The sequence below is a fragment of the Trachemys scripta genome, chromosome 8 (genome assembly GCF_013100865.1).
Source record: "Trachemys scripta elegans isolate TJP31775 chromosome 8, CAS_Tse_1.0, whole genome shotgun sequence".
NCBI classification, from domain to species: Eukaryota; Metazoa; Chordata; order Testudines; family Emydidae; genus Trachemys; species Trachemys scripta.
The window spans coordinates 16,120,243-16,136,405 of NC_048305.1; the positions used below are offsets into that span (position 1 = coordinate 16,120,243).

Genomic DNA, 16,163 nt, shown 5'->3' on the forward strand with positions numbered 1-16,163 from the left:
ACATTTATTCACAATGCTTTCTAGATGCATCTTACAGATGCAGAAAAGAAGTGTCCAGTGGCTACTGTTTTGATTTTCCTCCTTGCATTAACCCTTTCAGCTTCCCACACAGCCCCACAGCAAGGACCTTTTCTTTCCATCATTTACAACTTCAAATTCTTCAGAAAAATTGTAATTCTAGCAGGCACTCTATTTCTAAATCAATTTGTTTTTCCGGTATCGATTTTAATTCTAATGTTTTTCTTACTTTAATTTAGTTTTACTGAAAGGGCTGTTAAATCTGCACATTTCAGTTAATTTGAGTTTAGCCGTCAGAAATTCTTGCACTCCATAACTTAACTACAGAAGAGACTGGCTTTAGACCAGTAAGATGTTAATTCCTGTGTATGTGGTGATTGGAGAAGAATAAAATAAACTGATTGATTTAACTGGGTTCAATCTTTGTCAGGTACACAACAAAAACTCTACCAAAGCATTTTGGAGCTATTTAATGAAAAAAGCAGAATTTTATTATGTGATTTCTGTCCATTATTTGGCATTGCTGTAAATGGCTCACATTTACTGCAACTTCTGTACAGATGTATGGTTTTGTATTACCAGAACAGCAAATTTAAATGAAAAATAAATGTTCAACAGTTCCACACAAGATATTACAGTCCAACATTTCACTGAGTAGGTGAAAACTACAGAATTGTTACTACAGAATTATTCAGCATGAATAAAAAACTACAACTTTTATTTTTAAACAGGAGTCACTGGTTTTAATTTTTACACTGTTTAAAATTACTGTGATAAAAAATAATGAAAAAAGCTTTTTAATATGCCATACACCAGTATAATATAGGCTCTGTCCCCATTATATATCTTTTGTTTAATATACAAAATAGAATAATGACACACTGTTGAATCTATGCAGTTAAGCAAATTAGTTTAGGGTTGGGGTATATTTTCATACATACAGCCTTTTATCAGAAGTAAAACCCTCCAAGCATTTATTTTTTTAAAAAAACTGTTGTAAAGAGGCTCTATTCCTATCCTGAAAAATTTGTTCCTATGTGACATCAATGATGCATCAATAACTGGCTTTGGACTTGACAAATAGTGGCGCTTTTAACCACTCAACTAGTATAGAATACAATCCCTTTAAACATTCTCTCATTGGGTTGGCTCCTGCAGTCCTAGCTCACACAAACAGTTCCACTGAAGTGTGGCTAAGGGGAAACAGGATTTGGGCTACTGCTCCTCACTGCTCCAGGCACTTTCTCCTCCTCCTCACCCATTCTCAACACTTCATTTTTGTGAGACTAGAGAGGCTATTATTTAAGCTAGGTTGGCACTTAGTCCCATACATTCTTCCTCTCTTACCAGTTGCAAAGTAGACTCTAAGTAGAATTTTGTTTTACAAAAACACTGTACAAGATTAAAAGTTCCTCCTCTCTCCATCCCATGCCCTGGCTTATCCTATGTAAGGCCATTCCTTTCAGTTTCCATGTGCAATTATAACATACAGCATGTATCTTTAGGGCTGTCCAAATGTCCCTTTATCAGATGTATGCATTATGTGATAAGGCACTGAAGAGACAGAAATCAGGATTCTCTCTGCTTTAGCTAAAGTGTAGGTTTTTCCCAGTGCTAAAAGACTAATCGTGCAGGGAACACGTAACATTTCACTGATTGCTAAATGATTACATATTTAAAATGGTGTGGATTTAAGACTTTAACAGCACATACAGAATGAATTCTCTCTTCCGACATCACAGTTTCCTCTTTTCTTTGAATCCATAACTCAAGAATGAATATATGGGCACACAGATCAAAGGGGTTAGAGCCTCTTTCCTCTGAAGTACTTATTCTCACAAGGTAATACTATTTTGTTCATGTACATTTCAGTTACTTTTCTATTGACAAACAAATAACAGCACATACCTTTGTCCACACACACTATGAAATTTCTTGAGAGCTCGAATTGAGGTATCGGGGACTAAAATGAGAGATTAATGCATCGGAGTGTCTCAGATTAAGTTTTAGATCATTCTCTAAAATAAGAACAGTTTTCAAGCTCATCCTTTTAATTAAAGAGCCTTTTTTAAAGCAAACACTATGAATCTCCTAACTGTGCCTCAAACAGCATAAATATTTTCATCCAGTTGGGTTGCCAATGATAGTTAAAATACTTTTTGAGGTTTAGCTTAACTGTTACAAAATGTACATATTCTTTAGAGATCATTCAGAGAGAACAGAATGATTTTTTAAAATTAAATGTGATATTTTACTCACAAGTACTGAATACATCTTTTTAATAGGTATAACATTCAAAAAAGATGTAAGAAACGACAAAAATGCAGTTCCCTATTTCACTTGGAAACAAACTTTTGCTGAATAATAGAAATGTATTAGTGTATTGTGAACACCCTATGCTCTATATTTACATAATGCTGGTACCTGTATGCATATTATTGCCAATTTTTTCAAACTGTTTTTGCTCATGCCATGTGAGGCTGTATATGAAATTAACCCCATAAGTTCATACATCTTTTCTGTTTACATTTTTTTTTTGCAGTAGAGGTCAAGTAAACCTACAAAGTCTGAAGATTTACTATTGGAATGTGAAGGGTAACCAACCGTGGGTTCCAAGTTCCAAGCTGTGGTTCTATACAGTGATCTAATGAACGTACATTTCAGCCCTAGGAATAACCCACTCAGCATGAGTTTCTTCCTTAAAAAAAAAAGAAGTACCTCTTTGGATACTTAACACCTATGCTGCCAGCATTAATACTTCCAGAAAAACCACAATTCGTATGGGTTACCATTCAGCATATTTGTGACCCCTACAAAAACTATAATCATGTGTCATGATAAAGCAATCTGTCATCTAAAAATCACTTATTATACACTATACAACCTATTTAACAATCATTCAATAAATTGCTTTTAAAGCTGCAGTAGCCCTTCCCTTCTTTGCTTAGATTAGTGAATATACCAATTACATATATTTGAAACTATAACTAAATATAAAAATATATTAGAGATTTCATATTTTATCAATTAGATCCCCCCCCTCCATTTTCTATTACACAAATAATTGGGCCACTTTGAATAAAAATCTAATTTCAGGGTGGCTTAGTAAGTATTTAAATTATGCTTATACAGAAAGTTGTTAAGGTGCACATAGAAAGGGCTACTACAGCTTCTAAACTATTTAAAACATCATCAATGGTGACAAGAAAGTAGTTCACAATACATATGGTAATTTTATGGCACACTAGTAATTTGACATGACGGGATGCAGCCTTACAAAGACAGAAGTCTGACGTATAATTCTAAACTACAAAATCAGTAGCAGAACCTTCCTGCTCTCCAGGAAAAGAAGATGAACCAATCAGTGACAGATGAAAGTGTGAAAATGGGTGACTAACCACACTCAGGTCTGAGGATTGTATACCCAGCAAGTTACAATGTGTCAGTATAATTGGTCTGTTTCACTGTCTGCTTAAAGGTAAAGGTCTAATTGAAGAAAACCCTTCAAGAACCAACACAATATTAAAAAAATTCTAGGCATAATTACAAGTCTGTCTCATAAGCCAATAATATTTTTTCCATATCAACTTGTATGATGAGACATTTATGTGTATGGAAAATGTGAATTTCTTCACACACAGCTCTTTTTTTTAAGCTATACATATTTTTGTGAAAGTTTCCTGATGGGCAGTCAGGACTGACCATGACATCGATGCAGCCCAAGACTACTGCACATATGGCTGTTGTATTATATGCAAAAATCAGCTTTGTTTTTTGTATAAAATAACCTGCTCATTTACATCCAATTAGGACTGGGCTAATTTTCTATGATCTATATACCCAACACATTTTCACATATACCATAAGTGTGTGTTTCATTCATGTCTAGTTGGGTTAGATTCGAGCATACTCTCCCCTCCACCCTAAAAAAAAAAAAAAACAAACACAAAAAAAACCAAGCCAAATTTTTATGGTCATCTTCACAATTAAAGCATCAGGTTAGAAAAGCCAACCCATTTTCACATGAATATGCTCAAGGATTAATGGCTAGAGGTCATTTAGGAAAGCTACAAGCTGCCCCACCTTAAAAAATAGTTGTACAATAGGCATCTTGAAGTATTACAAAAAATTATGTAAGAAAAAATGAGCAAGCCTAGTTCACGGTATATAAAGTTAAAGGAAATTGCTAAAACCAGACAGTAATAGCTATAAAAGGCACAACTTCCCTTTTCTGATATACACTTGTAAACTTTCTTCAGGTTACATGCATAAATCAAAATGCTACCTTAACTATACAAAAAACCCAAACCATTTTACTGGGAAACCCCCTCCCCCAGAAAATGTTATCCAGCCAACTGCAGAAATTGCTAGCAGAATGCTCATAAGTCAGCCTCAGATCTTGACACCAGTAGTTTTGGAGCAGCCGTGGATGTTGCACTAGGGGGAGAAATCCAATTCCTAACACATAAGGGTTATTTACCTTTCCTTTCCTCTCCCTCCCCATTCTAATCTTCCAATGTGAGCAATCTGCTGCTTCTGTAGCTTAAGTCTTGGCCCTCTGTAAACCACATGTAGTGCATAATTACAAAAGAAACACCGTTGCAAGACAAAATTAACAAGTCTGATCGTTTGTACAAAAAAAGCTATAGTTTGACTTTTTCTTAAGGCAATCTTTTTGTATTAAGGCAGTCACTTTTGATGAAATAAGAGTTTCTTGATATTTCCATTTGAATATTTTGGTATCTGATTGCTGATGATTTCTGCCAACATCTCTGGGAACTCAATGCTCATGGATTTATCCAAAAATGTTTGGAAGCAAAAGCTTAGAAGATTTTCAACCACCTATAATGGATAAAGAGAAGATTTAGTCTCACACCAATGCAGAAAGAAAAAACACTGCTTTGGTACTGTATTTCTTCATTGTTATTCATATTTTCCTATAATGGGGGCCTTGTATATACCACTCTAAAATGGGGATAAACACAAAATATTTGAAAACTTAGCTAAAACATTCATATTTAAAGGCTGTAATGTTATATTGACTACTGTGTCATTCTGTAATGACATACATAAAATGATAGGATAAAAACACTATCTATAATAGATTTTAAAAGATTTTTGTTACTCTATTTTAAAAGAGACCCAATCAACTTTAAATCTAGTCAGTTTCAAAACAGAAGTTAAAAGTAGTTTCAAGTACTATTCTGCACTTGCCCCTGAGACTGTCTGTCAAAATTCTGTGAAGTGCAAAAAGTAAATAAACTAAAAAACAACAAAATTCTCTAATAATTTCCTATTAATCTTCTTAGGTGTTGCATATAAAAAGACAAAAAAATACACTTCTGATTTTTTTTTTTTAAGCTGACCGTGTCCCTTTAACATGTACTCATTACAAAAACTTCAGAGAACAAAATATTTTATCTTAACCATTCTACGTGGTCTGATAAGTTCAGGTTCTAAGGGCACAGTACCTTTCTTATCTAAACAGAACATATACAGTGCACATTTAAAAAACTTACATCATGCATGGAGTCCAAAAGTTTAGTCAGTTGATAAAATCTCTGCCAGTTCTGGCTCGAGTTCCCCTCTCTCTTCACTATGGCTTTCCCCAGCTCTTTGATGTATGTCATACGAATCTCATCAAACAGAGCCTGACTCTTCAGGCCCTCCTTGGGAACTGAAATATTGAAATTAACCTTTGAGATGATACAGATCTCAGCTGGTTCTACTATACATGTGGTTATAAAAGTGCTCTTTTCACATTAATTCCATGACAAAATGGCAAAGGGGAATACAATCTGGGACTTATATTTTAATATGTATCTGGGCCTAAGCAGGACTTGTCCTGCAATTGCACTTCCTGACATCTCTGGGCCATTTGAGGTACAGATCTGGGCACCTAAACTGAGGGTAGGGAGCCTCTCTCTTCTGTGCTCTGAAAGCTTCTTCCCCTGGTGGGCTCAGACAGCCTGGATGAGGCAGCTGCTCAATTAGAATGCAGAGGAGATAAGAACTGGATGGGAGGTGGAGAGTAGATTAGGGAGAAAGAGCCTGGGAGTGAATTAAGGAGCTGGTGGAGGGAAGACTGGGGCAGACAGGGCAATGAGACTGGAAATGGGAGGGAGGGAAGAAGAGGCAGAAGAGCCTGGGGAAGGAATGGTAGATGTGAAGGGGGGTACAGGAGCCAGTATGGAGAGTTTGGGGTTGGTATCCAGTGGGGCACGGGAAAGGCGGTGGGGGTTGGAGAGGAGACAGATCAGACAGGGAGGTAGTGTGTTTGTGACACGAGAACTGGGACTGGCTGGGCAGAGCCTGGGACAAGGAGGGCGGACATCTTTGAAACACTCTTACAAAATATCTCATCCCCCTCTAGCAATGGCCCACACAGAGGATGACAACCTACTACTGCTATCAGTTACTCCATAAGTTCATGTTGCAGATATCTGCATAGTGAATCTAAATGTCCCAACCTGCTGATGACCCATGTATGTCAATATGATGCCATATGATGGAATATGGTTTTTCCAGTTTATTTTTTAAAAACCTAAGAAATTTTACACCCCCCTGCCCCGCCTCCACTGGTAAAAGAGATTTATTAAGACTACAAAGTCAAGCACTCAAAAGTTAGGAAATGCTAGAGGTAAGGTTGTCTGTGGAAGCTTAATTTTGCCTGCTTGCGGAAATGCATCACTATACAGTCTTTAATTATATGAACACATACTATTTTTTCCACACAAACATTCCCTCATTCAGTGTAGTGTGGACCCACTCCATGGATGAATCACGGCTGTGTAGTGAAGAAAATTGTTGACTGTAGGGCCCCTGCCTCATGTGTTTGCAGAAGTTGGAAGATGTAAAATGAATGAGACAGGAACTGCAGGAAGAGAAAGGATGGTCTCACAGTAAAGGTAGCCAAATGCTGCCCTGGGGAATTGGATTCTATCCCTCCTTCTGTCATAGAATCTCAATGTGATGCTAGGCAAGTCACTTAAACCAATCTTCACCGGTGGTCACTAATTGGTGATCATTTCTGGGTACCTGACTTGAAACTCTGTGGTCTGATTTACAGAAGTGCTTATCATTTGCAATTGAAGTCAATGGGAGCTGTGTCTTGAACATACAAAGTGCTATGTTACAAGCTCTAAACATCAGGCCATAGGAGTCTCAAAGTGGATACTTTTGACCTTAATCCTCTCTGTACCACATCTGTAAATTGGGGCTAATGCGCCCCTCATCTCACGAGTGTTCTGAGAAAAATAAATTCATTATTCTTTGTGAAACACTAAGATACTGTAGTCATGAGTGCCAGAGAAAAGGCCATGAAGAAGTTAATAATTCTGTCTGCAGAGCAAGGTTTGAATAGTGTGGAGGAAATAAGGCATAGGGCCACACAAAGAACAAAGAGAACAACAAAACATTGAAATAGTAGCACGTTGAGTGAGTGCTGTACTATTCTGTGCACTGAATGAGGTAAGAGTCCTGAAGGAAAATGAAAGACTATTGTAATGCATAAGCACAAGGGAGCCATATTATGGTTGCACAGTGCACTTTAATACTGTCATCTCCTAGCTTTTGAGTGCTTTGCAACCTTACGATTCTTTTAACAGTTTTTTTGTGTTTTATTATACAGAGGAAACATGCAGTTATATGAATTACTATTTAAAACATATTATAGTAGCATCCATGAACCCCAATAACATATGAGCCCCATTCTATAAGGTGCTGCACAGCCACATATGAAGGCATCATCTCTGTCCCTTACACACGAGCATACAAATCTGCAGTCAAAGTTGTAAAGTTTATGAAATGTGGATAACTTACCATCAATGTCATACGTAAATAAAACAAAAAACATGAGCCCAAATTACCCTCTAGCACATATTCACCTGCAGCAAGTGAGATCTTTGTTTCAGTTTGAAAGAATGTTGCTTTGTGGGTTATTGCACATGGGATAAGAGATAGTACTGTTGCCTTCTCCCAATCTTGAATGATGATTCTGACTTGAAAAAGTTCTCAGAGGCCAAAAATTCTCAAGCAAAAGTTCTTTTGACAATGTTACCCTAAGACTCATTTTGAAAAGTGAAAAATCAATGAGACTTGTGTGCTTTTGAAAATTTGCCGTTTACCTGGGGTTTGAAGCAGATTCTTTATTTTGCATAGAATAGCAGCATATGCATCACCTATAGGATAGTGTCTAGAGAATTAAGAAATGACTTGGTGTACATCCCCAAAGATTTGTGCTGTATATCCAAAACATTCAAGGAGTTTAAAGAGAGCTGTCAGATGGCTGTCTCATAACTTCAGTTTCAAAGGCCCCACAATACACGTAGAAGTGTGGATGCTTCTTTTCAAAAGAACCTTTGTCCCAGTTTTTGGGCTTGGAAGACAAAGGCTGCACTGGGGTCCTATGTCAGGACGCTGAGGGAAACTACTCATGGAATAGCTTGGAATTTTGCACACTGAAGATTCTTGCTTTGTGATCTTGGAACAAACTTGCATGCTGGACGGACAACAGTTTGAACATATAGGCTACAATATCTTACCATTGAATAGGTTCAATTTAATAATATATCCAGTTACAATAATCACAAGCAGTTTCCTTCAATAGCACCATGCAGTCATGTTGGAAGAGTAACATTTTTGCATAGTGCTCAGTAAGAAACTCAGACTTTGAGCTTTAACTCTGTGCCAGATACTTGCCATACCATCAACCTAATACACACGTACAATCTCATGATATTTGTAAGATTCATTCTTCACACAGATTTTGTAACTGGCCACTTACTTGTAGAGAGAAGCAGCAAGGTTTTCATGCAGAGATATTCTTCATATGACACTTGAAGCCGTGATAGCTCATTGGCAACCATAAGCATATGTTTGCATTGGTCATACATACAGGGCAAATTCATTCTCTGCCTGAAAAATAACCACAAAAATCAATTAAGTAAAATGTCTAGCTCTCCATATCTTCATCCTAGGTGTAAAAAAGAAAAAAAAAAAAAAAGATTCCTATTGTATGCACTAAAGTTTCAACAGAAGAATCTTCACTTTCAACAACTGGTGAATTCGTTTAGGACTACTGTTCTGCTAACTGGATCTAGAGAATGGCCTGAAAGTGAAGGGGGAATAAAGTATTAAAATCCCACTTTGTATGCCGAAAGACAAACCCAGTTTCACAACAGAAGCTTATTTAAGCCAGGCCATGCATTCGGTAACCTAGCAGTCCTACTGGTTGCCAAAAAACAACTTTTGAGATTTCACCACAGATTTTCAGATTCAGTAGCTTTGCGACAGGTTTCTCTTCCCAAGACTGGCAGTCCTACACATTTAACAGTGGTGATCCATTGGCTACAGTGAAATGAAATGACACACTAAACTGGGATTTTCAAATGGGTTCAAGGGAGTGAGGTGTCCATATCCTAATGAATTTAATTCGGCATCTTGCTCCTTTAGGCTCCCAGGCCAAACTACCAATCTGTTCACCACTAATGACACCATTAAGGCTTTTTAGAACAACCTTCCCAGTTATAGTTTAGCCTTCAAAGCTACTTTATTACTAGTTTTGCATTCTGTGATGTTCTCAAAGAGGTGCCAAATCTAGCAGACAATTTTTAATACATACAGTTATAATCAGGTTTCTAAACATGGTTTAGAAAGTGAAGATGAAAAGCACCATGCTGGAATCAGTTTGGCTGACATACTATGTTTATGCATTTATCTTCTCACTCATTCTTTATGTCTAATGAAATCTGCATCAGGATGGGAAATCTCCTTCTTAACAATCCTGTTGTTTAGTTTCCCACCTGGCAATTACAATTCATTGCTGTGAATATGGATCTCACAGGATTACAACTTCAGGAGGGGAACAAGAACAAGAAACAGGATCACATCAACTCTGAAAGTGGGCGGGAGGGAGAGGCATAGAGGCTGCATTCACGCAAATTGTTGGTGGGAAAAAAAAGGGTGGGAGAAGATAAACAGAAAAATGATAGTACACAAGGTGAATTGTTTCAAATAGGGTGATTTTCTAATTTTTCATTGAGGTGTTAGCAGGTTTTTTTTTAAAACATTAAATGTAGTCTTCCTTAACACAGATCTTACGCTATTACTTTTCAATTTATAATCCAAGAGCTTCAAATCCCAATATAATATAACCTTATTCCTGAGGGAATTCTGTGCCATGCGCAAAAGTAGAATTAATGTCCTCTCACAGATTCCCCTCCTGCACAATAACTGATTCTGACAGGGAGGCAAAAGAAAGCCACGAGAGGTGTCACACTGCAATTACCCTTTTTGCCCACTGAAAACCAAAAGAGAGGGCAGAGCCCAGAGCAGCCAGCCACAGAGAGGGCCAGGTGAGGAGGCATGGACTGACTGGGGTTCAGAAGAGCTAGGAGGGGGGACAGACTGGGGCGGGGGCACAGAAGCTAGTGGGGTGAGAAAATCGAGCCGGGGCTGAATGGAAGTAAGGGTGCAGGCCATATAGGGACAGAGGTGCAGGGACCCATGGAGACATGGGCAGCTATGCCTGTCTGAGTGGGGGTGCAGGACCACATGGGTACAGGGGCATTTGTACCTGGCTGAATGGGAGAGACTAAGGGTCAGCCAGGGTCTGCATGCAGGAGGCTCCTCATCTCCCTAACAATCCCCCACAAAAAACCTGTTCTATATTTCTCCCACCCATACCCAACAACTCTCCAGGTTCACTCACAGGCTCCTTCCCAGCAATTACTTTCCTCTCCCTCTGTTACCCCTGTCTCCCCCAAGCTTTTGCACTGCTTCTGAGGATGCAGGAAATAAGTTTCTGCATTATAGTTTAAATGAATTATTACTTGAAGTTCTGTAGTAATATGCCTTTAGTAAGGAATCTATTTTTCAAAAAACATTTCCAGAATGTTTTTTGTTATCTGTATTGTAACAGAAATACTTGCTGACAGGTATTTTGGAGTGATTGTATTGTGTTATTTTGACAAATAAAATATGCAGAATTTTGCAGACTTTAAAATATTGTATGCAGAATTTTTAATTTTTGGCGCAGAATTCCCCCAGAAGTAAAACTAGGACTTGTGTATGAAATTTTCCCAATTTTTTTCAAAGCTGGAATCATTTTTCAGGTCTCCTTCCACTACCCCATGCAAGAGAAATATGCATTATACACTCACAAAAATGTTCAGCCCAGGAATTATCATTAAAAAAAAAAAAAAGAATTGAAAACTAGAAGGCATATGCTTCTTCCACAAGGACACAATAAAAAAATACAGAAAGAATATGAACTGAGATGGGCAGTTTAAGAAATTGGTGACTGCACAGCAAGAAACATGGACCATTTAAAGACTATTATAAACAAATCTGAATAAAATTCTGGAAAACCCTATTTACAAATGCATGTTGCAGTACCATTTTTTGAACTATATTAAGAATACTATTTGTGTCATTTTCCTGTATCTATCCCTAGAAACTAAAGCCTAATGCCAGAGTTTAACCATCAAACAGCAGCTGAAAGAATACACAGTAATCTTACAAGGTATCGGGTCATATAGGGCTGGGAATAAACATTAAGAGACCTACCTTTTCTCTGGGATCTTGACATAAATCTAAACTAAGTCTGCTAATTTTCTGCTGTTTCCTTTGGGTATCAAACATTTTAAACTGAGTAATTGTAACACATTTTGTGACAAGGCTCAGCAATTTTCCTCTTATAAAATATTTCCATTTCTGGGCAGAAGGTTAAAATAAATATTATGAAACAGGCCAGTCTGTTATTTATTTGTATCTATTATAGATACACCCATCAGTAAATATCTGGGTGCCTGTACAAAGCCAAACACAAATGTTAATATTACCAAAGCTACATAAAATGCACTCTCTACAAAAAGAACAGAGTATAAACACACCCTACCTTCCTTCAGACAAGGCTAAGTAAACAGATGAGCTTTGCACTGTGTCCTGAAGGGCAACAGACAGGCTGTGTCAGAACAAGGGGAAAGCTAATTCAGTGGATGGTTCTCAATGCTAGGAAACAGTCTGGGAGCAGATCCCAGACATTCCACTCTGAGATCCCCTGGCAGGAGAGCATCAGATGATCTCAGCTGCCACAGTGATGCACAGGGAGGAAGGAAAGGGACAAAAGGATTATGTACAAATGATGGAGCAGGGAACCAACCAAGAGGCAGGGCTCATGGGTTCTTTTCCACTACTATCCCTTATGTATGGCCACACAGCAAGAAAGTAATTTAACGGCTTTGTGAATTGGTTTATCCACATATAAAATGGGTATAATACTTAATGATGGTACCTAACGTGGCCTAGTCTTTGGACAGTGCATGAAAAGCAACACATACTCAAAGTGCGAAGGATTTATTATTACGTAGGACACACAGTAAATGCAGCGGTCTGAGTGGACATATACCGACATACCCTTAGTTTCAGAATAGCAATATGGTAATACAGATAGTGCTTATCCAGGTGACTGGTAACTACAGAGTAGTTGCATTGCAATTATAGTGTAATTAAACAGTGGTTTTCCTTTCCGGTATGTAATTACTGCCTGTTCTTATAAGTGGAGCATTAACTAGATGACTGCATTACTTATTATTCCTCTAGTGGGGTTCTTGTTTTGATAGTGATTTTAAAACTGATATGAGTTAGGTCACTTTATTGTTTCTTATGAATCAATTATGTCTCATTCTTTTGATCAGCTACACTGCAAGGAAACAAACTGGAGAGTTATTTAACAATCAACTACCTCAGTGTTTAGTCATCTGCCAATCTCATGCCATTGGTATAGTAAAGAGGTACACTGTGTGTTTCAAACATAAAATAATGGGCTAGTCTCCAAAAGCAAGAACTGGATACTAATGCTTGCAGGTCCAGAACTGTTGAGTTAGTGCTAATAACAGACATACAGTGCCACTAGGAAATCCCAGCTCTCACTGCGTAAACTCTTATTCAAAGTGCGCTATCCTATATGCCTACTGTATTTTACAATGCCAGTAAAAAAAAATAACAAACCAGCCATACTGAATCTGGATGCCATATCTCCCATGTACAGAAAAAGTACATATGCTTTTATTAGACAGATTATGTCGTTACTTAGATTATAATGTTCTGTTTTAAAGACTGCCTTCTTTGAACTGATCTTAATAAAAATATATAGGATTTTGGAGTAAACTTTACACAGAATATACAACGGTAGTTAAAAATCTATGTAATTTACAGTTAAAGGGCACATGAGGTTTGCGTGGGACACAAGAGGGAGTTAAAGGCATGTGATTTTCAACATTCAATATGAGTCACTGAGCTCTATTAAATCTATGAAAGAATAAAATCAGTAAACAAGGTGCTGACACTGAACAACAGGCTATACTGATTCAACAGTCTGACGTACTAACAAATATTTTTTAAAGAAATTGTTCTTGGAATAAGAAAACTTGCCTTTTAAAAACATTTTTCAAAAAGCCAAAATACTTAAGTTTTATTTTCTTTCCACTTAAATAATACTTTATAGGGTATATAACACTATGGAGAAAATGAAACAGAGGAGCAGACCTCAAAGTTAAGAACAGAATGCTGCTGAAGTGGTGAGTAGGCAAATGAGAATAGGAGGTTCAAAACGTGATTTATAGAAACCTTTTTATAAGGCCATGCAGTCATTACATGCCTTATACTGCTTCATGGCCACAAATGCATGTGATTTGCTGTTGCATAATATGATTCACGTACAATTGGGAGGTCTTGTGTTGAAGACAATAGTTGAAATATGCTGATGTAGGCTCTGATATAAAGTGCGTATTGCATGGCAATTTTTGGCAGTAATGATACAAGCACTATAAAATTTCACACTTTTACAGTCCCAAAATACTAAAACATGTCCTGGAGCTTAGGATATGGTGGGCTGCCAAGCTCCACCCCAGCTTTTAAAATGGGTCATATAAGCACATGCCATGATGGTACATTTGTAAGCCAATACACACACTTCGGATGTGTTCTATTTTACATTTCAAGATGTAATGTGATGCATTTGTTAAGCATCAAAATATTAATCCACCACAGAATATAGTTCCCACATGGGAAAAAAATTTAATATTTGATTTTGTACACTCTTCCCAGTGCTTTTTTGGGGAAGGAGGGGTGTTATAGAAATTTTGATTTCAACAGGAGCTAGGACTCTAGATGCTTTTGAAAATCCCAGTAGGTGGCTAGATACTTTTAAAAATCTGCCTCTTAATCTCTCTGTGCCTCAGTACCCATCTGTAAAATGTAAATAATACTCACAGGGTGTTGTGTAAATAAATACACTAAAGAAGCTCAGATATTATTGAGATGGGGGGCAACGTATGAGTAGCTGATATATAAAGAACCGTTTTCAAAACATTCTGCATGGTTTACATATATTTAAATCCCTTATTTTTGGAATAGCATTAGCAGATAGTTTCTCTCCTTCAGGCACCATGCTATTGATGAGCCTTTAAAACACAGAAATTGATTAGATAATAAGCACAAAATATATAAAAATATAAAATGTACCAGTCTGCATGTGTATAGCTAAAAGGCAGCTAAACAAATCCTGTTGTGTTTTTTTTCTTTATATTAGGTATTATTTCGCAATTTTTGATATGCCCAAAAATCACACACTTGATAATATGCTAGGAGTAATATCAAATACTGATAAATTCTCTGAAGCCAGTTCAGCTTAGTAACTTTTCCTGTGCTTTACTGTTGCAGCAAATTTTGGTATTGACTTTATACAGGAAGTAGTTTAAGATCAGCTCTATCATGTTGCTGTAAGAAAGATGTGATCTGATGATGTCCTAATCAATAACTTCAAATTATTTAAATAGTGTGATTGTTAACAGCTTGCACTGCCAATAAACATACTACTTTTAAATGTTGTCTGAGTGCAAACTGAGCTCCAGGGAGAAAGTATGTTAATACGGATTTCAGATTTCTCAGCTTAACTGCAGTAAAATAAATTTAAAAATTACTCTCATATCAGATATTTCTAGCTGAAAACTGCAACTGTGCAGATACCTTTAAAACATTATGAAGTATTTTTACACTGCATAAAGACAGTCCCTCTGCCCTGGGGAACATACATTTAAATAGGATCCCTCCTCTACGCAGTCTCTGATTAAAAGTGTTGCAACAACTATAAAATTCAAGAAATATGTACATGGATGATGTAGTGTTTAGAGGTTGGAAATGTGAATCAAAAGCCAACAAAAATTCCTTGCTCAGCAACAGACTTCCTTTTTGACATGGGTCACATCACTTATCCTTATTTTCTTGGTGGGGAACTAGGGAACTCAGAGGCTACCTCTTTCCTGCAGCAGATGGGTACTATGAGGCTAAATCTGTTGTTTCTAAGGTAACTAAAAATATTTGGGCGAAGAGCACTATTCATTAAAAACACTTTTCATTACTTGCATAAGTGCTTCAAGATCATAATTTCACACCATATTCTATAAAAATTGTTGTTTGTTGTTGTAATGAGTCTTAAAATCTATCACAAGAACTTTTTTGACACAGTTTTATATGATTGAACAGATATAATCCATCCCATGTGGGTGAGTCCAAACAGCCCCACAAGATCTTGCCAAATCTTCAGTTATGCAATACTCAGCTAAAACAAAAAGGACTATCTACTGAAATTAATTTCATCTAGTATGGTCTGGATCAAGGAAGGGGGCAGACAATTCTATTTCAAGTAGGAAAAGTAACTAGTGAATCAAAATTTGTCCGTGTCTGAAATTAAACATATATGAGGCCAAAGACAGATGATTATTTTTATTGTTGCCAATGGGAAATGTTGTGCAATATAAAAGGATGGGAGTATGGAAATGCTGTGGGCTATTTGCATGCCTCAAGATGGAAAGCTCAAGCAGCTCCTATTTCCTAATCTTTTTCTTTTCTTGTTAGAATTCTGCAACATTGCATGGGAAGTCAGAGTTCTGGTGCAGAATTCCAATGCCTGTGTTGCTGCATTGAAATAGTCTACTCCTAATCCATTTTGCTTAGCTAGGAGATAGTCAGATCAAACACTAGATACACGATCCTGTTACCACAGCTAATAATGATTAAGTGCCTGATTCACTGGGTACTGAACACCTCCTCACAGGTGCTGAGTGCCTTCAACTCTCAGAATC

General features: G+C 37.1%; 1 protein-coding gene across 5 annotated transcripts in view; it reads right to left on the reverse strand.

Annotated features, from left to right (window-relative positions):
• Window positions 1-484: 484 nt before the first annotated feature.
• Window positions 485-16,163, reverse strand: part of NR3C1 (nuclear receptor subfamily 3 group C member 1) — a 159,743-nt gene continuing 144,064 nt past the window's right edge. For all 5 annotated transcript variants that reach the window (XM_034779963.1, XM_034779962.1, XM_034779964.1 and 2 more), the window contains exons 7-9: window positions 8,804-8,934; window positions 5,538-5,695; window positions 485-4,860 (exon numbers count right to left, since the gene is read on the reverse strand). In XM_034779963.1, the coding sequence (XP_034635854.1) occupies window positions 4,708-4,860; window positions 5,538-5,695; window positions 8,804-8,934 (442 nt within the window). In that variant the 3' untranslated portion in view covers window positions 485-4,707. The remainder of the gene's footprint in view (window positions 4,861-5,537; window positions 5,696-8,803; window positions 8,935-16,163) is intronic.